Source organism: Triticum dicoccoides, chromosome 1B, assembly GCF_002162155.2.
Source record: "Triticum dicoccoides isolate Atlit2015 ecotype Zavitan chromosome 1B, WEW_v2.0, whole genome shotgun sequence".
Classification (NCBI taxonomy): Eukaryota; Viridiplantae; Streptophyta; class Magnoliopsida; order Poales; family Poaceae; genus Triticum; species Triticum dicoccoides.
In genome coordinates this window covers 497,593,585-497,620,141 of record NC_041381.1, presented here as the reverse complement: position 1 = coordinate 497,620,141, position 26,557 = coordinate 497,593,585, and the positions used below count along the sequence as shown (strand labels likewise).

Here is a 26,557-nt window from a genome sequence, read left to right as displayed (position 1 = left end):
CCTACTCCTCCTCCCTCTCTGGTCTCCTTTTCCTCTTTGTGTCAATTCACAAATCCATTTGGTAGACAAGCACACAACCTTTGCTTTCCCTGTGCAGGTTTGTTATTGTAAAGGAAGCAGCAGCAATTCCTTGTTCCATGCTGTGCCTCATCATGGCTTCTTTCTTCTTTAGCATCGCTGCATCATTTGGGCCACTAAAGCTCTTCCTGCCCTTGTGATTGTGAGCAAGTTCTTGATGCTTCCCAGATCCCAAATGGCCATACAACTCACGCTTCTACTCATTTCGTGTAGCCTTTACAGTATGTATTCCTCTTCTTCTTTCTCCACGTCCTCCTCTCTTGCATTGCTGGTGCTGGTTATCTCCACCTGCCTCTCCTTGCTCTTCTCGAACCTCAGACAACTGATGAGAACCAGCAGCCACAAAACTTCCATGGAGGTGGTTGCTCATCAGGAGAAGAGCACTGTGCCACAAGATGAGGTGTCCGAGGATGCGCCGGTGGATTCGGCTGGAAGCCTGTCAGGGTCGTCAGATTGCCAGGTGAGTGAAGAGTGGACTGATGAAGTCTCGGTGTCTGACGACGACGACGAGAGTCTTATTGAGATCTCCCTTGTTGATGGGTACTATGTGGGGCAAGAGGAGCAATGCCTCTGGAAGAAGGAGCAAGACCTCCTCGTTGACTTCCTGCCGGAGTTCGTTCTCGACAGGAGGGACTTCATAGACATCTTGTCGGAGATCAGTGAGGAGGAAAACATGATCGAGATTGACATTGCAAGGGGCTCCATCAAGTGCGCAAACTTCAGCGTCAAAGCATGAGCTTTGCAGAGGTTTGGTGAAGTTAAAATCATTGTATGAATTGCTCCGGAGCTTTCGTCGGGGCAAGGGAGTAGTAGTAGGTTGTACTACTGGACTACATGTGGTTTATTGCCTTGCCTTTTTTTCACAAAGAGCTCAGTTTTCATTAGTGATTCTTCAGTGGAAGCCTTGCTGCATCTCTTTTCTTGTGCTTTCTGAATGTTACTAGAGAAGAAATAAAGCGCGTGCACATATTTTGCTCGAAGATATTTAAGGAAATAATATGCGTGTGCATGGCCCTTCTTTTCATACCTAGTGTTTTAGACTTGAGTAGATGCTAATAATTATGTTAGGGCTAGCATTATCAATCTCAAGGTGGGGTATACTTAAGTTACTTTATACAGGTTAGTGCACTATACAGGACCTCATTGCAATTAAAAAACTGAACATGAATTGTAAGCTACTTGATGTGGTTTTAGAAATTAAGCTCAACCTTTTGTCATTCTGAATCAAAAACTCGGCACATGGTTCAACAGTCTAGAATAATCGGTCTTTTAGTTTGTGCAGCTGGATGCTTTTAGCGGCTGATGTTTGATTTGGAAAAAGGCTCTGAGATCATCATGATTTGCACCTCTATTAGTAGCTTCTAGTGCTGTTCATAACAAATGTAGTTTTGGGGATCCCTTGTTTATTGGAAGATACTGAGAAGATAGAGGAAAACATTTTAGCGTACTACTGTTTTTGGGGTTTAGGTAGCTGAACAAAAGATACACGGGAATGCTTATTTTAACTCCACTTTGGATTCTTTCTCCTTGTTTTAAGTACAAAAATCGAAGATAATGAGTGTGAACATTTTTTTATCTGACATGCTGACACTTGACACTTGAGATAAGTGTGCACATGCCTCCATTCACTGCTGGAAACAGGCAATTTCATGATTAACTAGCGGCTAACGCTCACCTTGCCGCGCCGTTTTTCACATATGATACTCCCTCCATTCCAAAATCTAATGCGCATAATGAGTATATTTTTTCTCACTTGTATTGCGGTTGCTGCCCTGTTTTTTGGGGTTGTTTTTTTCCTAGCTCTGTGTGCTCGGGATGTGATTGGCCTTTTAGTTCGGTAGCGAACCGGAGATACAATTGTCATATATCACCTGTAACGAGCAGTACGCACGAATCGTCCATAGGTACTTCGGCATGAGCCGGCTCAATGGCACTGCTATAGGCGTTTTTTTACTGGCATCCCCGTCTTTATGGCGGGGAGCTCCTATTAGGCCAGGAAAGCTCTCCCTGGCGCCCAAGCAACAACCCTGGTGGCTGACCCATTAGAGCGAAATCAATTGAATTAGAAAAACCGAACATAATAAATCATGAAACACAAAAAAATGTGAATTAAAAAATGTTCATAGATTTCAAAAAAATCATGATTTTGAAAAAAGTTCAGCAATTTTCATCGAATTTGAAAAAACTTCATCGAAAAAAAATGTTCTCGTATTTTGAAAAATAATTCATTGAACTTGAAAAACTTCATTGATTTTGAAAAAGTTTATCAGTTTTTAAGAAAAATTCATCGAATTTGGAAAAAAATCTTGGATTTTGAAAAAAAAACAGTTCATTGATTAGAAGAGAAAAATTACGAATTTTAATAAAGTTCGTAAAAAGAAAAATAAAAGAAGAAAGAATAAAAGGAAGGAACAATGCAACTAAACACATTTGGTTATTCGGCTTTGTGGTCACTGCAGCGCGCGTTGAGGCTGGATCGTGGGTTCGAATCACTTATGGAGCACAGCTATTTCTCGCCTTAAGCGCGCTGCAGGCTAGACACCAATAGGGCCGGCACATTCACTATTTGTCCTCATTTTTTGTTTGGTTTTCTTTTTTCTTCTTAATTTTTTGTTTTTTCTTATGTTTGTTTTTGTTTTCACTCTACATTTTCATATATGTCAAAAGCATTTTTTAATAAGTGATCAACATTTTTTATACATGTTTTCAACATTTTCGAAATACTTGTTCGACATTTTAATACTTATTCAACATTTTTCAAATACATTTTCTACATTTTTCTAATAAATATTCAACATTTTTTAATACTTATTCAACATATTCGAATACTTGTTCAACATTTTTAATACTTATTCAATACTTTCAAATACTTGTTAAAAAATTTAAATACTCGTTCAACTATTTTTAATACTTATTCAAAAAAATTCAAATACGTGTTCAACATTTTTAATAGTTCTTCAACATTTTTAAATACTTGTTAAACATTTTTAAATTCTTATTCAACCTATTTTAATACTATTCAACATTGTTTCAAATAATTGTTTAAAATTTTCAATTTTTTTTGAAGAGTTATATATATGTAGAATATTTTAAGGTATAAAGAAAAGTAAAAAATAAAGCGAAAAAAACAGGCCGTAGCCTGCCGCGCTGCTGGCTCGGCCCATCTGGGGTCCTTCAGACGCGAGGCTTCCCCTGTGGTCGCTTAAAGCGAAATCACTAATTAAGGAGTACTCCTTGCGGAGATCACTCCAACTTCCCCAGGTTGCGATAAATCGTGCGCTGCATGTGCGCCACTTGTCGCAACCTGAAAGTTTTTCATTTTTTTCTGGATCTGTTTATTCAAAACATTTTATCTCTTAAACCGTGCGTCCAAATCTCGAACCGCTTTCGCCGTTGGATTCCTCGCGTCGAGATCTTCAAAACTAGATGCCATGTTGATAGGTTTTGGCGAACTTTTTTTTCACGAAAAAACCAAATGAAAAAAACCGAAAAAAACAAATCGCAAGCACGGGTTTTTCCCTTTCCGAAAGAGGCACGCCCGTGCCTCTAACAAAATCACAACCATGCCTCTCGCGGAAGCAAAACCGTACCTCTCGCAAAAGAAAAACAATAGAAAATGTGTTTTTTTCGTTTCCGAGGAGGCACGGTCGTGACTCTCGCGAAAGCACAACCGTGCCTCTCGCGGAAGCAAAACCGTGCCTCTCGTGAAAAAAAACAGAAAACACCTTTTTTTCATTTTCAGGAGGCACGGCCGTGACTCTCACGGAAGCACACCATGCCTCTCGCGGAAGCAAAACCGTGCCTCTTGCGAAAGGAAAAAAACAGAAAACGCGATTTTTTTCCGTTTCAAGAGGCACGGCCGTGCCTCTCGCGAAAGCACAACCGTGCCTCTCGCGGAAAAAAAACGTGACTCTCGCGAAAGGAAAAAAACGCATTTTTTGCGCAAAATATATTTTTTTCGAAAAAAATATTTGGTCGAAAAGTTAGGAAAGACCGGTGAAAAACCAAAACATCGAAAAAACCTAGAAAAAACCATTTAAAAAGCCAAAAACGCGTGTGAAAAGATTAAAAAACAAAATCCGGAGGGAGCGCCTAGAACGCGACACGTGGCGAATCACTGAGAGCTCACCAAGTGTCGCTGATCGTTGCCGGACTTCCGAACGAGCGCTCGTTAATTAGTTGCCCTCCGCTTAAAGCGAGAAATTGGCGTACCCCTAACGGACGCCTGAGCGCAAATAGGAAGTGCCCAGCCAGGTTCTTGTGGGTTTTTATGAACCAGTTTCTTATGTTCCTTTCCTTTCAGCCTTTTAAACTATCATCTTATATAAATATAATTCTTATACATGAACCATTTTTAGAAAATAGGCATTGAATATTTTTAATATATATTGAACAATTTTTTAATATACATTGAACTTTTTAACACATATTAACAAAAATTATACGAGTCGTATAATTTTCAAAAATCCCTGAACATATTTAAATTCACGAAAACATTTTTGTTTCACAATATTTTTAAAATTTCATGATTGCTTCTAAAATTTCTGAACATTTTGCGGAAGTCAAGAATATTTTTCGTAATTGATCTTTTTGAATTCGTGATTTTTTTAATTCACTGAACATTTTAAAAAATCAACGAACGTTTTCCAAACATTATAGTTTTAAAAGTCCACATTTTGAATGTTTTGTTTGAAAACTATGAAGGTTTGAATTTCATCTAGTTCAACAAATGTAGTTGATTGATGCATGCGTAGTGACCCTACCTATTTTTTGGCCGAATAACGCTCGTTTTGTGCCCTTCGTGTTAGTGAGTGATCCAACGATAGGGAGCTTATCTCATCTCCAAAAGATCCCTAATAAAACTCGACCAATAACTGCTTATTGAGGTTCCACAATAGCACTTCTTCGGTTATCGGGGTTAGATGCTTTCACTGATCCCCAATAACCTGACTCCCAATATCCAACATGACATATGTGGCCTACTTGTCAATCCAACACCCCTCTCTATCTTTGGTGGTGGCATGGTGGAGGATGGTGGTGGTTGTTGGTGACGATGGATGACGGCTTGATGGTGGCGGCGACAAGCAATAGCGCGATGACAGGAGATGGCGGCACGATGGCTTGATAGAAGGCAACGACGGTCACACCACGGTCCAGTAGGCGGCACTGGTGGTGGCGCGGGGGGCAGCAGCTCCGGTCCGGTGGGTGATGAGGGTGGTGGTATGGACAGTGGTGGACGACGGCAGTGTGCTGGTCAGGCATGCATTTTCTATGATGCATTGACGTGACATGTATCGGCAAGGTATTGGGAGAGAGCCAACTTCCTTCCATACTGCGGGAGTTGGGCTTGTTGTATGATCATCAAAAATTATTGAAAAAGGGAGTTGTTGGAGATGTCCTTTGTAACTTTTTTGTAACTTCACTCGATCCCGACAACAAAAGACGTATAGGCACCGACACGTATATACAAACACTCACCCAACCGCCATCCCAAGAGGCAAAACCAAAGATCCAGACACATACGATGGGCTCCTATGCAACCCACATCCCAGAGTCACCAGGACGCTCCCTGTCGAAGGAGCTTAGTGTTAAAGAAGATTAGGTTAATATATGTTTGGTAGAAAGATGAAGATGGACGCAATCCACCATTCAAAACTACAATATCAACCTTTGAGTGTGGATATTTTAAACAGATGCATTGGAGCACTTTATTTAAAAAGGCTCAAAAGTGGCATCTAAAAGTTTCAATTTTTATTTTATTAAACAAATATGGATGCATATTCTTTACGTAATTGTATTTTTTCAATAATACGGGATATTATAAGTTATTTTTTGGAAAGCCCTTTTTTGTGCATGTATTTTTCTTTTCTTATATTTCACATTAAAACCCGTATATTGATGAAATTTCATACAGAAATACTACACATCTATGTATATGCATGTACAAAGAAAATCAGACTTTTTCGAGCCATAAATTTAATATTTTAGAACTTTAAGAAGAAAGACTCAATATGCTTGTGCTCCCAAGTAACTGTTCCCCAGTTCAAATGATATCTTGAATTGTTTAAAAGAAAATTTACCATCACACTAAACTGTTGAATGCTTCTTCAAAAATTTGCAAGGAGTCTGCTAAACGTTTTCATCTACTCCTTGCAAATTTGGAGCTGAACTGACAAATGTTTTACAAGAGTCCCCGCAAAAAAACTGATTCACAAGAGGAAACAGAGGAGTGCCACGTTCCTTACGTCCCATTCTCCCATGAGCTGCCTTAATGAAAACCAGCCCAATACGCTATGCCTTCCCACTAACCCAGAGGGACCCATGGTATGAGGAGAGGCTGGAGCAGACACAGTTCTCCATTTCCTAGGAGCTTAGAGTTTGTAGGGATTTCATTAAATAAATCATGACTATAATAGAAAAGACGATTAGCATGGATAAATCTAACATGCTAGATGAACCATCACGAACAACATCATCACACATGCAACAATAGTTATAATAAAATATCAAATCAGATCAGGGGATACATAATGATTGGCATCGCACATACAGTAACCATAATAAAATACTAGAAGAGTTGGGCACGCTTTGCTGCGTCATTTATGATGTTGGGATTCTTAAATTTCTTTACTCACTCTACTTCAAAAAATATAGTCTATTTCTGTTGAAAAGTCAAACTTTTTTTAAGTTTGATCAAATTTGTAGAGAAATATATCAAAATTCATAGTATCAAATCGGTGCTATTAGATTCATCGTGAAATGAATTTTTATATATTTTTGCTTAATATTGTGGATGTCGATATTTTTAGCTCTAGACTTTGTCAAAGTTAAATAAATTGACTTTCGAAAAAACTAATACCCCTTATATTTTGACACTGATAGTATATTTAGTTTGGCCGGTTGGGGAGATGATGTGTTCTCTATTTATTTATAGTGCATTTCTTTGGTGGGCCTTTCGCGGTGTGATTCAGCCTTATCCGCTAATTAACTCATATTTATGTGGGAATTTCTTTGCATCGGTAGTTGCATGTATTATATTCGTGCTATAGTATCATATGGTGGCGCTTTTTCTGTGTGATAGGAGTCTGCGAGGGGTTGATATGTTTTTATAGGCCGGCTGTTACTGACGGATTTGAAAAATCATTAGCCTTGTCAAAATTGTAAACCAAATTCAAAATTGAATACCTCAACCAAATGAAAGAGCTTTAAAATTAGGGAACATAGAGAATTAAAATAATTAAATTTGAGAGCTCCCTGAGAAATTGTTGACTCGGTCAAAATTGGATGACCCAATTCTAAATTGAAGCCTTAATTAATTGTGAAATTTTAAACATTAGAAAGAACGGTGTATTGTATAAAAGATTGAATGGGAGTTTTGAGAAATTCTTGATCCAGTCAAAATTAGGTGACCAAATTTCAATTGGAGACCTCAATTGACTGTGAGACCTCCAATTCTATGGAGTTTAGTGATATAGTATATTGGATCATGTCACGCGACACATACTGATTGGTTGCAGATGAAGTAGTGATGGTTGTCACAGAGGCGATGTTGTTCCCAACAAGTTGGTGAAGATCGGTCGAAGCAGACTTCGGTGACGATGGCGTGCAACAAAGCCTGATCTTGGTGGTAGACAACCCACAACGAAGAGCGCGAGTAGTCACATGAGGTTCTTCCTCAAAAACTAATCTGCCCTCTCCTCTAGTAGGATTACAAAGCCGTGAGGTGCACCCTGGTGATGACCCACAAGTATAGGGGATCTATCGTAGTCCTTTCGATAGTAAGAGTGTCGAACCCAACGAGGAGCAGAAGGAAATGACAAGCGTTTTTCAACAAGGTATTATCTGCAAGCACTGAAATTATCGGTAATAGATAGTTTTGTGATAAGATAATTTGTAACGGGTAACAAGTAACAAAAGTAACTAAGGTGCAGCAAGGAGGCCCAATTCTTTTTGTAGCAAAGGAAAAGCCTGGATGAACTCTTATATAAAGCAAAGCGCTCCCGAGGACACATGAGAATTACTGTCAAGCTAATTTTCATCATGCTCATATGATTCGCATTCATTACTTTGATAACTTGATATGTGGGTGGACCAGTGCTTGGGTGTTGTCCTTCCTTGGACAAGCCTCCCACTTACGATTACCCTTCTCACAAGCATCCGCAATTACGAAAGAAGAGCTAGATTAATCTAACCATAGCATGAAACATCCAAATCAGCCCCTTACGAAGCAACGCATAAACTAGGGTTTAAGCTTCTATCACTCTAGCAATCCATCATCTACTTATTACTTCCCAATGCCTTCCCCTAGGCCCAAACAATGGTGAAGTGTCATGTCATCGACGTTCACATAACATCATTAGTGGAAAGACAACACACATCTCATCAAAATATCAAACGAATACCAAATTCACATGATTATGTATAACAAGACTTCTCCCATGTCCTCAGGAACAAACATAACTACTCATAAAGCATATTCATGTTCATAATAAGAGGAGTATTAATTAGCATTAAGGATCTGAACATATGATCTTCCACCGAATAAACCAACTAGCATCAACTACAAGGAGTAATCAACACTACTAGCAACCCACATGTACCAATCTGAGGTTTTGAGACAAAGATTAGATACAAGAGATGAGCTAGGGTTTGGAGAGGAGATGGTGTTGGTGAAGATGTTTCTTGAGATTGACCCCCTCTCGATGAGAGGATTGTTGTGATGACGATGGCTTCGATTTCCCCCTCTCAGAGGGAAGTTTCCCCGGCAGAACAGCTCCACCGGAGCCCTAGATTGGTTCTGCCCAGGTTCCGCCTCGAGACGGCGGTGCTTCGTCCCGAAAGCTTCCTTCCGATTTTTTCCATGTCAAAACACACCATATAAAAGAAGATGGGCATCGGGGGCCTGCCAGGTAGCCCACAAGGCAGGGGCGCGCCCAGGGGGTAGGGCGCGCCCCCACTCTTGTGGATGGCTGGTGGCCCCCCTCTGGTGCTTTCTTCGCCCAATATTTTTTATTAATTCTAAAATGACTCTCCATGAAGTTTTAGGACTTTTGGAGTTGTGCAGAATAGGTCTCTAATATTTGCTCCTTTTCCACCCCAAATTTCCACCTGTCGGCATTCTACCTCTTCATGTAAACCTTGTAAAATAAGATAGAAAAGGCATAAGTATTATGATATAATGTGTAATAACAGCCCATAATGCAAAAATGGACGTATCAACTCCCCCAAGCTTAGACCTCGCTTGTCCTCAAGCGAAAGCTGAAATCAAAAAATATGTCCACATGTTTAGAGATAGAGGTGTTGATAAAATAAAATACGGACATGAGGGCATCATGGTCATCTTTAGAACAACAACATATAATGTCATATAATTTCTTATGCTAAAGTAACAATCCATTCACAAGGTGAAGTATGAATCAAAAACTTCACTGAAAACAAACAAACTATGATCTCGGTCATAACATCAGAAAGATTCAATTTAAGAGCTTTTCAGCAAGTCCACATACTCAACTATCATTTAGTCTTTCACAATTGCTAACACTCACGCACTATATCTGGATCTTTCTCCAACACATAGTGCTTGCCAAAAGAAAAAAAGTGTAAAAAGGAAAGGTGAAGATCACCATGACTCTTGTATAAGGGTACAAGATAAAAGTAAAAGATAGGCCCTTCGCAGAGGGAAGCAGAGATTGTCATGCTCTTTTATAGTTGGATGCACAAAATCTTAATGCAAAAGAACATAACTTTATATTGCCACTTGTGATAAAAAACTTTATTATGCAGTCCGTTGCTTTTATTTCTTCCATATCTCAAGTTCGTATAAAGCTTATTTTCTTCACACTATTATATCATACATATTTAGAGAGCATTTTTTTTGCTTTCACTGATGGCAACTTACTTGAAGGATCTTACTCAATCCATAGGTAGGTATGGTTGACTCTCATGGCAAAATTGTTTTAAGGGATGTTTGGAAGCACAAGTAGTATCTCTACTTGGTGCAAAGGATTTGGCTAGCATAAGAGGGAAAGAAAAGCTCAACATGTTGGAGGATCCATGACAATATAACTTCTATTGGGATATAAGAAAACATAACCCATTATGTTGTCTTCCTTGTCCAATATCAACTTTTTAGCATGTCATATTTTAATGGGTGCTCACAATTACAAAAGATGTCCAAGATAGTATATTTATATGTGAAGCCTCTCTTTCTTTATCACTTCCTATTAATTGCAACAATGACCAAAACTATGTTTGTCAACTCTCAACAATTTTTATTCATTATAATCTTTATATGTCTTTTTAATTTTTTATTCTCTCTCTTATTTAATTCCCTCAAGATCATAACAAGAAAGCAAAGCCCTTAACTCAAAACTACTCTTTATTATATAACTCATGGGCTCGATTACATAGAAAGAGATCAAAACAAAACTCAAAGCTAGATCATACTAAAAACTTTATTCTACTAGATCAAGATATAACCAAAAGGATCGAACTAAGAAAAATTGTAAAGGTAAAGGTGTGATGGTGATACGATACCGGGGCACCTCCCCCAAGCTTGGCAGTTGCCAAGGGGAGTGCCCATACCCATGTATTTATGTCTCTTTCTTTGAAGGTGGTGATGTTGGAGTTGTTGGTGTAGTTGGCTTGTCATCTATCTTCCAAGGCATAGGCTCACCATCATAGAACGATGAACGAGTCTCCGGATCCTCAAATCTGCAGCCAAACTCATCCTCTTAAATATGTATTCATACTCACCGTTTTGGTTTTGCAGGTCATAGATCTGGGCTTGGAGATGCTCAATTTTCTCATGAAGCTTGAAGATGGCCTCCCCGATGTCCTTGGCATCCAGCTTGTGATTGTTGGTGAACTCCGCGATCATCAAGTGATTGGCGTTGAGTCCATGTTCCACCATCACTTGACACTTGAAAACTTGCTGCTCCATTGCTTCGAGTCTTGTCTCCATGCTTCCGGTCTTCTTCGGCCCCTCAACATCGCGGATGTGCAGCACCCCCTTAGGCATCTCAATGGTTTAAGGGTGTCGCAGCACCTCCACAAGGAAGGGGTTGATGACCTTCTCGAAAAACTTGTCCTTGTGGGCGCTTGGAGACGTCATGGTGATCAGGATATGTAAGTAAAACAGCTAGAAACAAGAATAGAGGATTTTGTCGTGGTACGGTGGTCAAAACCTTTGGGAGATTATATAATGAATTTTCACCGACCATAAGAAGTATTGTGCAAGAAAACGGAGTCTGGAGGGCACATGAGGTGGCCACAAGGCAGGGGGCGCGCCCTCCACCCATGTGGTCTCCTCGTGTCTCTTTCAGAATACTTTCAATTTTCCTAATTTTTAATTATTCCAAAACGGAGAAAAATTGCCATTAGAATAGTTTTGGAGTCGGTTTACTTACCGCACCACATACCTATTTCTTTTCGGAGTCTGAAACGTTCGGGAAAGTATCCCTTATGTACTCCTCCGGTGTTATGGTACTAACTATATTTGTCTCAAAATTTATGGGAGTACCTGAGATATAATGTTTGATTGTTTGACCGTTTACCACCTTCGGGTTTGTGCCTTCGGCGTTGTTGATTTTGATGGCGCCGAAATGATAGACCTCCTCAATAATGTAAGGACCTTCCCATTTAGAGAGAAGCTTTCCTGCAAAAAATCTTAAACGAGAGTTGTATAGCAAAACATGGTCACCTACATTAAAGTCACTCTTTTGTATCCTTTTGTCATGCCATCTTTTAACTTTTTTCTTTAAACAACTTGGCATTCTCATAGGCTTGGGTTCTCCATTCATCAAGAGAGCTTATGTAAAATAACCTCTTCTCACCGACAAGTTTGAAATCATAGTTGAGCTCTTTAATTGCCCAATAAGCTTTATGTTCTAGTTCAAGAGGTAAGTGACAAGCCTTTCCATAAACCATTTTATATGGAGACATACCCATAGGGTTTTATAAGAAGTTCTATAAGCCCATAATGCATCGTCAAGTTTCTTGGACCAATTCTTTCTAGATCTATTAACAGTCTTTTGCAAAATCAATTTAATCTCTCTATTGCTCAATTCTACTTGCCCACTAGACTGAGGATGATATGGAGATGCAATTGTATGGTTGACATCATATTTAGCAAGCATTTTACGAAAAGCACCATGAATAAAATGTGAACCACCATCAGTCATTAAATATCTAGGGACTCCAAACCTCGGAAAAATAACTTCTTTAAGCATTGTAATAGAGGTGTTATGATCAACACTACTAGTTGGAATAGCTTCTATCCACTTAGTAACGTAATCAACAACAACTAAAATATGTGTATACGCATTAGAGGAAGGAAAAGGTCCCATATAATCAAAGCCCCAAACATCAAATGGTTCAATAACGAGTAAATAATTCATAGGCATTTCATGACGTCTACTGATATTGCCAATTCTCTGGCATTCATCACAAGACAAGTCAAACTTACGAGTATCCTTGAAGAGAGTAGGCCAATAAAAACCAGATTGTAATACTTTGTGTGCAGTTCTATCTCCAGCGTGGTGTCCTCCATAAGCCTCGGAGTGACACTTGCATAGAATCTGTTCCTGTTCATGCTCAGGTACACAACGTCTAATAACACCATCTAATCCTTCTTTATAAAGATGTGGGTCATCCCAAAAGTAATGTCTTAAATCATAAAAAAAATCTTTTTTTTTGCTGGTATGTGAAACTAGGTGGTATAAATTTAGCAACAATGTAATTAGCAAAACCAGCATACCATGAAGTATTACGAGAAGCATTTATGACAGCTAATTGCTCATCAGGAAAACTATCATCAATAGGAAGTGGGTAACTATCATTAATAGGCAGTGGGTCATCAAGAACATTCTCTAACCTAGACAAGTTGTCTGCAATGGGGTTCTCAGCTCCCTTTCTATCAATAATGTGCAAATCAAATTCTTGCAGCAAGAGAACCCATCTAATAAGTCTAGGTTTAGCATCTTTCTTTTCCATAAGATATTTAACAGCAACATCATCAGTGTGAACAGTTACTTTGGAATCAACAATATAAGATCTGAACTTATCACACGCCAAAACAACTGCTAAAAATTCTTTTTTAGTAGTAGCATAATTTCTCTGGGCATTGTCTAGAATTTTACTAGCATAATGAATGACATTCAATTTCTTATCAAATTTCGCCCTAGAATAGCACCAATCAGGTGGCTGAACAATTGATGCAAAAATCAAGGCCTTCTTAAGTATTTCAAATGCTTCTACATAATCATCATCAAAAACAAAAGGGACATCTTTTTGCAAGAGATTAGTGAGAGGCCTCGAAATTTTAGAGAAGTCTTTAATAAACCTCCTATAGAAACCAGCATGACCAAGGAAACTTCTTATACCTTTGTATCTTTAGGACACGTCATCTTTTCAATAGCATCTACTTTAGCTTTATCAACTTCAATACCTCTTTTAGAAATTTTATGCCCCAAGACAATACCTTCATTAACCATAAAGTGCACTTCTCCCAATTCAAACAAGATTGGTTTCTTCACATCTCTGCAAAACTCGATCAAGGTTGTTTAAGCAATCATCAAAAGAAGTTCCGTAAATGGAGGAATCATCCATGAAAACCTCAACAATATTTTCACAAAAGTCAGAGAATATAGCAGTCATACATCTTTGAAAGGTAGCAGGTGCATTGCATAAACCAAAAGGCATACGTCTATAAGAAAAAATACTGAAAGAACAAGTAAAAGTGGTCTTTTCTTGGTCCTCTTTTTACACAGGTATTTGAGAGAAACCAGAATAACCATCTAGAAAGCAGAAATGTGTATGTTTGGCCAATCTTTCTAGCACTTGATAAATAAACGATAGAGGGTAATGGTCTTTTCTAGTAGCTTTATTTAATTTGCGAAAATCAATTACCATTCTATAACCTGTAACAATTCTTTGTGGAATCAATTCAGTCTTATCATTAGGAATAACAGTAGTACCTCCCTTCTTAGGGACATAATGAACATGACTTACCCACCTACTATCAGCAATATGATAAATTATACCTGCCTCCAAAAGCTTTAATATTTTATTTCTTACCACTTCTTTCATCTTAGGATTTAACCGTCATTGATGATCAACAAATAGTTTAGCATCAGGCTCCAAATTATTTTGTGTTGACATGGAGTGGGACTAATGCCCTTAAGATCATCAAGAGTATAATTATTTAACCTTCATTGATGATCAACAAATAGTTTAGCATCAGGCTCCAAATTATTTTGTGTTGACATGGAGTGGGACTAATGCCCTTAAGATCATCAAGAGTATATCCAATAGCGTCACGGTGCTTTTTCAAAGTTTTCAATAATTTATTTTCTTCATGCTCTGAAAGGTTAGCACTAATAATAACAGGATATATCCTCTTTTCATCAAGATAAGCATATTTCAAAGTATCAGATAATTGTTTAAGCTTAAAGACGGGATTACCCTTGGGTGGAGGATGATCCCCAAGGATTTCAACATGCAAATTGTGTTTCAAGATAGGCCCTTGATTAAAGAATATTTCATCTAATTCCTTTCATTCATTCATAAACATATCATTTTCACGGTCTAGCAAATATTGTTCTAAAGGATCAGTAGGAGGCACGACAATATAAGCAAGACCAATAATTTCATCCTTACTAGGCAATTCTTTATCATGGGGTTGTCTACAAAATTTTGAAAAATTAAAATCATGAGACATATCCCCTAAACCGACAGTAACAATATATTTCGCATAGTCTATCTTAGCATTAACATTGTTTAAGAAAGGTCTACCAAATATAATGGGACAAAAATCATCTTGTGAAGAACCAAGAACAAGAAAATAAGTAGGGTATTTTATTTTCCCACACAAGACTTCAACATCTCTAACTATCCCAATTGGTGATATAGTATCTCTATTGGCAAGCTTAATAGTAACATCAATATCTTCTATCTCAGCAGGTGCAATATCGTTCATAATTTCTTGATATAAAGTAGAAGGAATTGCACTCACACTAGCATCCACATCACATAAGCCATGAACAATGATCTCCTATTTTAACAGAAACAACAGGCACGCTAACAACAGGTCTATGTTTATCTTTAGTATCGAGTTTAGCAATTCTAGCAGCTTCATCATAGAAATAAATAACATGCCCATCAATATTATCGGCCAAGGGATCTTTAACCATAGCAACACTAGGTTCAACTTTAATTTGTTCAGGGGGTGTAGATGTTCTAGTATAACTCTTACAAACCACAGTTGAAACTTTAGCATGTTTCTTTATCCTAACGTGAAAATGCGGTTTCTCAATATAAGCAGTAGAACAATAGGGTCAACATTATAAGTAATAGTTTCTTCTTCAACTTTAATAGGTTCTACTACTTTAACTTCAATGTGAGGATGATATTTAAACCACTCCTCCTTAGGGAGATCAACATGAGTAGCAAATGATTCACAGAAAGAAGCTACTATCTCAGAGTCAAGTCCATATTTGGTGCTAAAATAATGAAAGGCATCAGTATCCATAAAAGATTTAACACAATCAAACTTAAGGTTTATACCTGACTCCTTACCTTTGTCGAGTTCCCAATCTTCATAGTAGCATTTAATTATTTCCAATAAATCCCATTTAAATTCAATAGTCTTCTTCATAAAAGAACTAGTACAAGAAGTATCGAGCATGCATGGATTGATCATTATGAGAAAGCTGAGCATAAAAGTTCTGAATAATAATTTCTCTTGAGATCTCAAGATTGGGGCATGAATATAACATTGACATAAGCCTCCCTCAAGCTTGAGCGATACTTTCTCCTTCACGAGGCCAAAAAATTATATATCATGATGAACCAGATGCATAGGATAAAACTTTTGACGAAATTCCAATTTCAATCGGTTGTAGTTCCATGATCCAATATCATCACATAGCCTATACCATGTCAATGCATCTAACATATAAAGCCTCCTAGAGTACCCGCCGTTCTGGAGGCCTTCGCGCGCGAGTGATTGCTGGCCACTCGATCAGCTCGCTAGCTCGTTTTTCACCATTGATTTTTACTATTCACTGCTAGATTTTGTTACACCTCACGCTGCTTCGCTGGGTGGCTGCCAGTGGACCCATATAATCATTGGTCCACACTACAACGAAGGGCTTGTCGACTGGGTTCGTGACCAATGACGCTCCCGGTGAAAAAGCCCTAGATCGAGCGGTCAAAACAGATCACGCCCTCATCGATTCCTTCCACTCCCTCGACACCACCTCCCCTCCACCCGGCAGCGCCCCCTCCTTTCTCCCCACCTGCCTTCCTCTCCATCTGGCGGCGCCTCCTCCCTCCTTCCCACGGCATCCCGCACCACGCGCCACCGGCTAGCTGCACCACCATCGCATCCTCATATACTCCAGCCCACTATGCCAGCGAGAGAGGAAGCTGCGGGAGGAGGAGAGCCCATCCCATGAGGAAGACGTGGGGAGGAGCTCTACCCGTCTCAGTTGCCGGCCGGGGTCTGGAAGAAGAGGAGACCCAGTGCCGGCATCGGCTCCAGCGATGCGGGTTGACGGCCAGTGCAGGCGAGCGCGGCGTGCAGTGCGGTGCCCTAGACAGGTGGCAACGGCCGTCAAGACAGGAGAGGCGCCGCGAGCGACGACCCTTGGTCGTCTTCAGGTGCGCGTCGTCCGTGGTGGCCGATCATGGGTGGCTGGTGGCCGAAGGCCCCTGCAGTAGGCCGGTGCCCCTTAGCAAGATTGGCACGAACTGGGAAGGCAACCGGTGTGTAGTACGATCCTCGCCTCCTCCAACTTTGTTAGGGTAGCACGTCTCTGTCCTTTCTCTTCTCCCGTCTCTGTGTATGTGTGTGTGTTCGTCGTTTCTCCTTTCTTCTCTCATGAAGAAGGGGCTGCTCAGTTTTGGAACAACAAATGTGTGTGTGTTCGTCGTTTCTCCTTTCTTCTCACATGAAGAAGGGGCTGCTCAGTTTTGGAACAACAAACCATGGAGGATATGGGTCTGCACGGGCTTGGAGCAGGAAGCCATGGCGGCCAAGGTGAATAAGTAACACATAATCGTTATGCTCAAAATATGCATTTTTGGAAATTATTATTATTTGTTCTTAAGATATCTATAGCATTTTTGCCTGAATAATTAAAGCCATCTACCGTATTGATGATTTGTTAGCTGAAAATGAATGAAAAGGAGCTTGTAGTTTTGTGAATAAGTCTGATACTTTTGCAGTCCGCTTTGTTAGTATCATAAGATTAGTTATACAGTTATACTCCAATATGCTGCTGCTGTAGCTACCCGAAGGACGATGCAATGTTCCAATTGAAAAATGAAATCATAGCATCATATAGTTGCACAATAGATTTCTAATAATATAGAAATGATTTAAACACATCACTTCATAGTGTGCTTTTGTCATTAGACATGGAGGGATATTCTGTTCTAGGAAATTCACTTATGACACATTCACAGGTTGAAGATGATGGTGTTGTCTTCTTCCTTCTGATTGATTTCCAGCAGCTTAAGAACTTATGCGGTGGTGTCAACCTCTTATGCTCTCAGGGAAAATCCTAAAGAAGCCTTGCTTTGCATGGGAGTTGCAGTTCATCTGGTTGATGCTTCTTTTCATGCTAAAATTATTAGTGTTGTCGTTGTGCTTTGTTTTTTCACTCACTGTACTTTGATTCTTGATGTTTTCTTCAGGCTAAGTGCTCATGCTATGGAAGCGACGAGGGCTGCCACAGTGTTGACAAGGTTAATATCAGGCTTTATAACCAAACTGAGAAAATAATTGTTTTGAAGAATTTTAAAGTGGCTATATTAGTAAGAATTTGAAGGCGGGCTATGAAAGTCAGTATGACAATGCTAATTTGCAAAACGATGCTAAACGCTAAGATTTGACTCAACAAGTAATTGAGTCGACCGTGTAACATGCGCCTAATGCGAATTTGCATGTATCCTCATGTCTAGAACTCCAGATTGTAGGTTTTGGTGTTTTCCATGCCATTTTTTCTCATAATCCCCGAGGGCTACCGATTTGATCTTTTGTTGTTCCTGGTGTATCGATTTGGTATTCTATTTGTTCCTTGATCCTCTTCCTTCACTTTTGTTCTACTATTATTTGGTTGTGTGTCTCTTCTGGTGTCCTGGATGAAAATATGAGCAGCAAACATCGTTGTGGTCTGATGGAGATGCATTTGCCTAGAAACCATTGTCTGACAGCTCGTCCATTTTTTGTGAAATTCTCAATGTCAAATAACTGCGGACTTGAGCTGAGGATGCTGCATATGGTTTCTGTTTGATTTTTCTTTCTATGGATTGGAGTTTGTCGTTCGTGGATCCCGCTGAATATTTGTGATGTTAAAAAGCAATGGCCTGATTCATACATTGATGAGATCTATGTTATCACTCTGAGGGATCTATCGCAACAACTTATGATTTGGCTATTTGATGAGGACATCAATACATTGCCTCTATCACTATTCATTTTTGTTTTTTTAGCTATCTTTTTTTTGCTATCTGGTCTCTATTTTGGCCTCTTGATGAGTTGATAATGTTTTGACTTGATTTGTTCTTTGTTGATGATTTTTGGTTTAAAATCTTTCTCCATGAAAATCATACAAGCAGATGGGTGATCTGAACTGATGCCATGTTGATATGTCTACATAATACAGGCTTACCCTTGTGGTTGACATCTGAGATAAAACATTATCTATCTTTTCCATTCTTCTCAAACATTATTTTCTTCTGTTTTTTGTCGTGTTTGCGCTTAGCTCATGTTCTCCCTCTTAGTTGGAGTTTAGTGTTTTTACAGGAGTCGGATCTAAGAGGGACGCAGTGGGTGCGGATAGCGAGATGGTTTACAGGACTCAGATCTGAGAGGGACGCAGTCAAATGGTCTAACCAAGTTTTCTTCAATCCTCTGTTCTACATTCTGGTTTTGATGCCTTGCTGCCTTCGACATTAAGGTGAGGTCCTCTTCCTCATACTACTGCCTTCCTTTTGAGGCATCACGATTCCTGGAATCCTTCTTCCGTTTTTCTTTCGATTTGATATTCTACCTCCTGAATGATGATTACAAGTGCATGGTTCATATGATCAAATTGTGATTGCTTGAACAAAAATCTGATGTTATGAGCTTTTAGTGCATTGATTTATGGTTGTGCATTGATATATTTTGATAGTGAAACTCACCTCTTATGTCAAGGTGGGAAGCTTGGCTGATTCCACCTTCAGTCAGAAGATTAATACATCTATGGTTTTATTTTCCATGCCAACGGCTTGATTGATGATTCCTAATGCATCTTAGGTATTGGTCTCTTCTCCGTAAATGTATATACTTTACCATGCTAATTTTGTGTTAACCGTTGCGTAATATTTCGCCACTGGAGATATATGATATAACAATTTTTGTTGCTTATACATAAAAAGGTTGCATGTGTGACGTACTGCTGTTTGTAGCTTTTTGCACTTGTCTAATTCTTTAAGCCATATTCTGCTCATAAGAGAATAATTTACAATCGGGACCGATTCATTATGACACATAATGTATCATGCACGACTGCTTAACTAGAGAGAATAAAATGATGGAATATTCTTCTGTCCAACCAGAAAAAAATTCTTACAATGTGTTTTATTCATTTGACATATCAAAATACATCAGCATTTAAAGAAGTGGCAATAATTAGCCATCCTCGTGCTGGTGAATACGCATTTGGGTTTATAACATCGAGCATGATTCTTCAGGTACTTGTTTATGCGCAACGCTTTCTACAGATGGATTCATGGCATCAACAATATTTGAATGCTTCATTCTGGATAATTTACTCATTTATATGCTTTCAAGAATTTTGATTTATAATTTTCATTATTAGCTACATAAAGATTCATACCATACTTGTGTGTGCTCTTTTTCTGTGTTACCTCATTCTTGAAATAGTTCACTTTCAAGAAAGTGTTATCCTTTAGTTGTAATTTGTGACAACTAAACACTTAAATATCAAGAGTGTAAAGGTTCACCCAAACAATCAAGTCTAATGTAGCCTGGCTAGGCTTATCTTAATAGTTAGCTTATCAGGATTAACCTATAGTCTATATATAAGGTGGTTTAAATCAGTCTCTCGTACATAAATTTGTTGTGCAAGCCCTGAAAAGGCCAGCTAGAGATACTTCAAGGTTATGGGGCCTTTACACATTTGTCTGGTAATGTGATGTCTTTTAGAGCGGTTCCTTTAACTGCTAAATCCTATGAACACTTGCGAATACTATATGTTGTTGTTGTTAGGTTCTCTACCAGAAATCACTCAGATATCATCGTATCCTCTTGTTCGTTGTTTTTTTGTAACATCTCAATCTAGCATAAGCTTATTTTGGTAATGCCTCCTTTTTGTGGTTGCTAAGTTTGATGGTCTTTTTAATAGCACTTTTACTATATCACCTGAATTTCTAATCTTAAGTTTCTACTATTATCTCTCTACAGAAATAATTGTTTCTGGAGGAATGACCATGCCACAGGTGATTACCGCGCTAGACCTGCCCTTGATAAGAACCAGGGAAACCATTTAAACAGAATGATGATTGTGTTAGCCTTTAAATATCGCCAACACATCAGGTACAGTCAAAAACTTTCCCCGTCCCCCAGGCCCTGTGGGCTGCGACTGAACTTAGATTTCTAATCCCTAGCTTAACTTCCTGTAGGTATTGGCATCTAGATGTTTACAACTACTAAAGGAACACCCATGTCATAGATGATGCTACATCTGATGTATGATTTGAAGATTAGAAGCTGGAGCACAAGGATTGTGTGATGGAGTAAACATTGGTTATATATTTTAGGCGGGTCAAATATTAAAGTGGGGTGCTCACACCGCACTTAAGTGGCTTACGGAGATTACTTAAATTGGTTTGTGGGTGTTGTGTGCTCACACCGCACTCATAAAATTACTATCAAGATTTGGAGTTAGTTATGAGCTAAAATTAGTGATAATGAAAAACCAGGAGAACACCATATTAGGTGAATGTAAACCACTTACAGGACAGTGCCAACAACAGCAAGAGTGCCATAATAAGGTGCTAAAGCCTTCCAGGTGAAGGACAATGACAAGAGTAACATCGACGAGCCTTCAAAACAGAAAAAAAAACATTAATTCCTAAGTCATGCCACATCAAGAAACACAAGCACACAGTTTACTGTAAAAAAGGCAGTACCATTCCAGATAATCTTGTTATGAGAAGGCTCTTCCTTCCTTGCTTGACCACCAGTGGAGATGCAATCATGGTGCCTATGAGAAGTATATATACATCTCAGAAAAGGCATTGGAAATTACTGCCAAAATACGCTTTTCAAACACTTTACTAACCAAAAACATTGGCATCACCGAACAAGAGCACTCGCTGCAACATTAGATGCAAGGCCTGTACTGTGGAACATGGACGTAGAGTAGTACACGACAACATTTATGCCAGCAAGTTACTGAAATAAAAACAGTGTCGCTCCCACACTCACAACTGCAGTATATGAGAAACATATCAGAACACATGTAGAAGAAATTTCATCATAATCATCAATTATGACATAGACACAAATGAGTATGAAAAGAATACTTAGAAATTGCAACCCGAGTTATGTAGCCTGAGTAAATTATTAGTCGTAGCATTGCGGACTGTAAAGAACATGGCTTGGTAGCAGCAGTTTGCGAGGAGTTCTAGGCTAACCCCAAGATGATAGTTTCGATCAAGCAAACGCGATAGCATAAAAGCCATAGTAATTCTTTTTATTATTCCTATGCATTTTATTTGTCATAGATGATAGGCGGAAGTTGCTTTGCCCAAACTACTTGCATCTATATGATAAGGTAACACACAAACTTTCTCACTAATTCCTTTGTACCACGTCATTGGCTTGATAGGGTATAGAAAAAATATTCAGAGAACGTTTTACCTTCCCAATAGCGTTTGCTGAAAAGATCAAACCAGCTGGCATCTGGCTCATTAGATACTTGCACTAGCAAATCAATCTCTCTTTCTCTCATCTACAGGCAGGTCACGGCTAACATCATTGTAAGCCGTGGCAAGCAACAAGTGGCCAGCAGCATGAAGCGACAACGGCAAGTAGCAAACAACACCAACAGCGGCGGCGATTTCTCACCCTGCTGTTAGTGGCGAGGTCGGACAGAGCAGAGCAACGAGCTATGGGCAGCGGTAATGGCGGTCAGCGTCAGGAAGAAGTAGGAGGGATCCGCGGCTTCAAACCTGTGGTCCAGAGCAGATGTGGACAAAGCAGAGCCCCTCAAAGTCCCTATAGCTGTTCGGTGAGGATGACGACCGCGGCGGCTGACGGAACCAAGGAAGGCGGCCTCGGTCCAAGAGGTTCCTGCACGCTGGGGCACGGAATGACCATTAAAGGGACAGGAGGAACAAAAATGGAGCAAGGGGAAGTGGGGAACTACCTGGGAGCAAGAACGCACTAGAAAATGAGGCGATTCACAGTGCCGTCCAGCTGGCGTGCATGTCGAAGCTGGAGGCATGGACGTCGATCCAGACTGAGGGCTGCCGAATCCCGCCGGTTCCTATGACCGGTGTTGCAACGACGAGCGGCGGTGCCCCCGGCGAGCTAGACGAGAGAGGGGATCCAAGAGAAGAGGATATGAAGTGAGGAGGGAAGGGGCAGCTGGTTTGCGGCCGCGTGTCCGGTGTCCTTGCTAGATGGCGCTGCTGGACTCACCCACTGGCCAGTGTCAAAGGCAGGGGCTGAATGAAAATAAACGCAAATGAGATTTACTAAAACATCTCTTCCTCCTCTATTCCTTCATAAGCTTCTCAAGATTAGCATGATCTAAATGTTTCCGTGCTCAGAATTTTATAAAAAAATCTTGGAAAATTTCAAAGATGCTACTGTTCAAATTCGAAATAAAATCTGCTCCAACTTTGGGTTGAACTGTAGGTAAGTGATAAATTCTGAAATGCATGAAATTTTTACTGGAGTTTGTAGATAACATGTAACTGTCATATATAAATATTCATGAAATTCCAGTAGTTGAATCATCACCAAACACATATATGATAGTTTTGTCATTTTCTCAAATTTAAAGGAACACACTTGATTTAAGATAACAGAATTACTTTCAAAAATTTTGGGATTGAAGCTGTGGGGGAGGTATGAAATGCATGAGCTAATCGTATAGTCATGATAAGAATTTTTATGACTAGGCATGCGCTCTATTTGAGCATAGAATGAAATTTTGATGACTAGGCATGCGCTCATTCAGAGTGAATAGCAAAACACTACCACATTACGGGCCATCGTTCCAAAAAATATCGCTTTTTTAATCTTTTCAAAAAGCTACCACAAAATTGTTCTGATGTTCCAAAAAACCCAAATGACCATTTGACTTAGAATTAGTTTCGGGCCCGCTATTAAACATACCGTTTGTTGACTGTTTGTTTGACCGTTAACTTACAGCTGGGTCCCACATGTAAGTGCTCTCTCTCTCTCTCCCTTATCTCTCAAAATCCCGAGCGCCACGGCCGGCAAAGCCACGGCCGCCGCCACCGCCTGGTCCGGCCACCACCATGCCATGGGGAGCGCCTCCGGGCCGGCCACCACCACGGCCGCCGCCGCCAGGGCCGACCACCACCATGCCATGGGGAGCGCCTCCGGGCCGGCCACCACCACGGCCGGCGCAGCCACGGCCTCTGCCACCAGGGCGGACCACCACCGCGCCATGGACGTGTCGCCGCCTTCTTAGGTCTGCCCCGCCGCTGGCCACGAGCTCAAGCACGGGCGGGGAGCAGCCAGGGAGCTTGGGCGGTTCCAGCCCACCGCGGCTGCTGCTGCCCACCGGCCACGACCAGAGCTGGACGGCCCTGACGAGCTCGCCGACGTGGTGCTGGCCGGCTCCGGCGTTGAGCTCCCCGGGAGGACGGGATTGCTTTTTTTAAAAAAAATTCAGGGACACGATTGCTTTTATATTTTGTTTCAGGGACCTATTTGCTAAAAAATACTTAGGCCCCACCCATCATAACCTGTCAATGGTCAAACTAACGGTCAAATCAAACGGTCAACCTGATGAGTGGACCCGAACTATCATAATAATGTTTAAAGTTAACCAAAGTAGTCATCAGTGCGACATGGTAGTTTTTTGTAACAGCAGAACAATTTTGTGGTAGCTTTTTTGAAAAGATTAAAAAAAGCGATAGTTTTTTGGAACGATGACCCGTAATGTGGTAGTTTTTTTGCTATTCACTCCGCTCATTCAATTATGACCAGGAAACTATTTGATTAAGTGATACCATGAGAGGCATTTGCATTTGTTTGACATGATAAAATGGGTTATTACAATACTTGCTCTAGGAGTACTTTCATTATCGTCATATCCTGATCCCATCATCGATAAGGTTATGCAGTCGCTAAAGTTTAATAAATTTTGTGATTTGCATTCATTTATTAAATGAAATCATCAACTTGCTCAATAACAGGCTCTATGTTTCCATGTAATGAAGGTTATAGAATCCCTATGGAAGAACGATATCTTTGATTCTATCTTATTGTATGTTATCCTAAATGCAAGGTATTAGTTATGTAAACCGTTGTTTCAATCCCATGTTTGCAAATGTGACCGATCCAAATTGTGCACGCTCAATAATACATTTTTGAAGAGAAATCCTCTTAACTTCTCATCTACAAGGGTTTCAATAGATACACTAAGTGTTTGCTAAAATCTAAATTTACTAGCAAATGCAAATAATATCAAAGCATTAATAGTTTTATATGGGACTCTGCGCCATTTAGCGCAGCAAGTTTGAATTATACATCATTTCTCATCTTGAAGGGTTTGAATTAGTACCCTAAGTGGTTGATAAAACCTACTTTTCTACTAACAAAGTCAAATATTCTCATAACGCTTCGGGTTTGAGATGGTTGCTCGGACACAAACATACTGCAAATGCAAATATTTTCAACGCGCACATGTTTTTACATGGGACTCAACGGTAAACCATAATAGTTCGAGATTGTACGTGTGAGCACCACATTCAGTTACCATTACAACTGTTTATCAACAATGTTCTTGTCACAAAAAAATAATAGATATATAGGAGCATATAAAATCATGTGTTGTAAAGCTTCAAACACTTGCTCATAATATCTTCCTCTCTATCATTAGTCCGCTGTGAACTTGTGATGGAAAAAAAATAGATTCCATCAAAAGTGCTTCTGGATGCTATGATACTATAGCTTGGCCTTCCAAACGCAATTTACTCAACACACAAGGCAAGGACCATTAGTCTCGAGGCAACTGTTCAGTTTTATCCATCTGGGGTACTAGGTATACAATGGACTTGCAAAGAAATCAATAATTCATTTATGTCTATGAAAAACTGGAATAGGGTAAAGATCGCCTGACAAACAAACCTCTTAAATACATGGAAACCTCTTGCAACAAAGTGATACAAGAGTTCAACTATGATAAGCTACAATTGGTTCAAAAAGAAGTTCTGGAACACGAGCTGAAAGAAAAAGAAGGAATAATAGACTATCTGAGCAATAACAGGTGCAATGGTCTAAGGAGAAATCACACGGAAGTAAAGGAACTTTATTGCATCATAAATACCAACTCCACAACATCATTAATGCTTGAAGACAATAATCTCAACCATATTCTCTCATAGATAATGTATGTTGTGAATCGCCTTAATGACAGAACTTTACAATCAAAGGACATTCTACAGAAAACAAACAAGTATTATTGGGGATTTGACGATGATATGGAAGGCATTTCTGCTTTGACCAATGACAACCACCAAACATGGCCACCATAAAGAGTTGCTTAGATGATGAGGTCATTTTTTATGCCAATGACGCAAGAAGCGACGACCACCTGATCTAAATGACTGCATATGTCAGTTACCATAAGTTGGGTGACCAAAGCTATTTATATGCCACATCTCTGTCTATGTAGCTTTGCTTACCATGAACCGATATACCACCAATGTAATATATAACGCTATCTATGAACATCATACCTAAATATCTATTTCCTTATGCTTCAAGGATTTTAAGACCGGTCTCTAAAATATTCCAATTTGCATGTTCTGAAAGCTTGGTTTGCTCTCGCCCTTTGAGCCATGGGCGCAACGGGTCATCTAGCATGAACAAAGGGCAAGCATATGCTTTCGCCTTCAAATGCACTTCCAAGGAACTGCACCTGATCGTCTACTCAATATAAGCAAGTTGCAAAAGCCCCTTGTTATATAATTTAGCATTACTATAGATGCCAACCAAGACTTCTACATTTATCATCTTTTTGGATCTTATGTAATCCCCTAAGGCCATCATGTGCATTTGATTGTCGGTTATTTGCTGCTTAGACTACTGTGTGGTATGCTTTTGAAACAACCATGATGAAAGAAATATATGCTTTCGCCTTCAAGCGCATGTCCAAAGGCCTCTACATGATTGTCTATCCAATCTAAGCAGATCACA

The 26,557-nt window shown here is 39.6% G+C and overlaps 1 protein-coding gene and 1 long non-coding RNA gene across 2 annotated transcripts; one reads left to right on the top strand and one right to left on the bottom strand.

The window, feature by feature from the left end:
* LOC119307343 lies at positions 1 to 1,062 on the top strand. The gene has a single exon (XM_037583425.1). It carries the CDS (start codon positions 236 to 238, stop codon positions 812 to 814), a length of 579 nt encoding a protein of 192 aa, XP_037439322.1. The 5' UTR covers positions 1 to 235; the 3' UTR covers positions 815 to 1,062.
* Positions 1,063 to 15,946: 14,884 nt separating this feature from the next.
* Positions 15,947 to 22,760, bottom strand: LOC119344306. The gene is made up of 6 exons (XR_005166571.1): positions 22,524 to 22,760; positions 22,223 to 22,454; positions 21,435 to 21,582; positions 21,283 to 21,356; positions 21,108 to 21,195; positions 15,947 to 17,810 (listed from the first exon to the last, which is right to left on the bottom strand). It is a non-coding gene; the product is annotated as an uncharacterized LOC119344306 (long non-coding RNA).
* Positions 22,761 to 26,557: the final 3,797 nt, after the last annotated feature.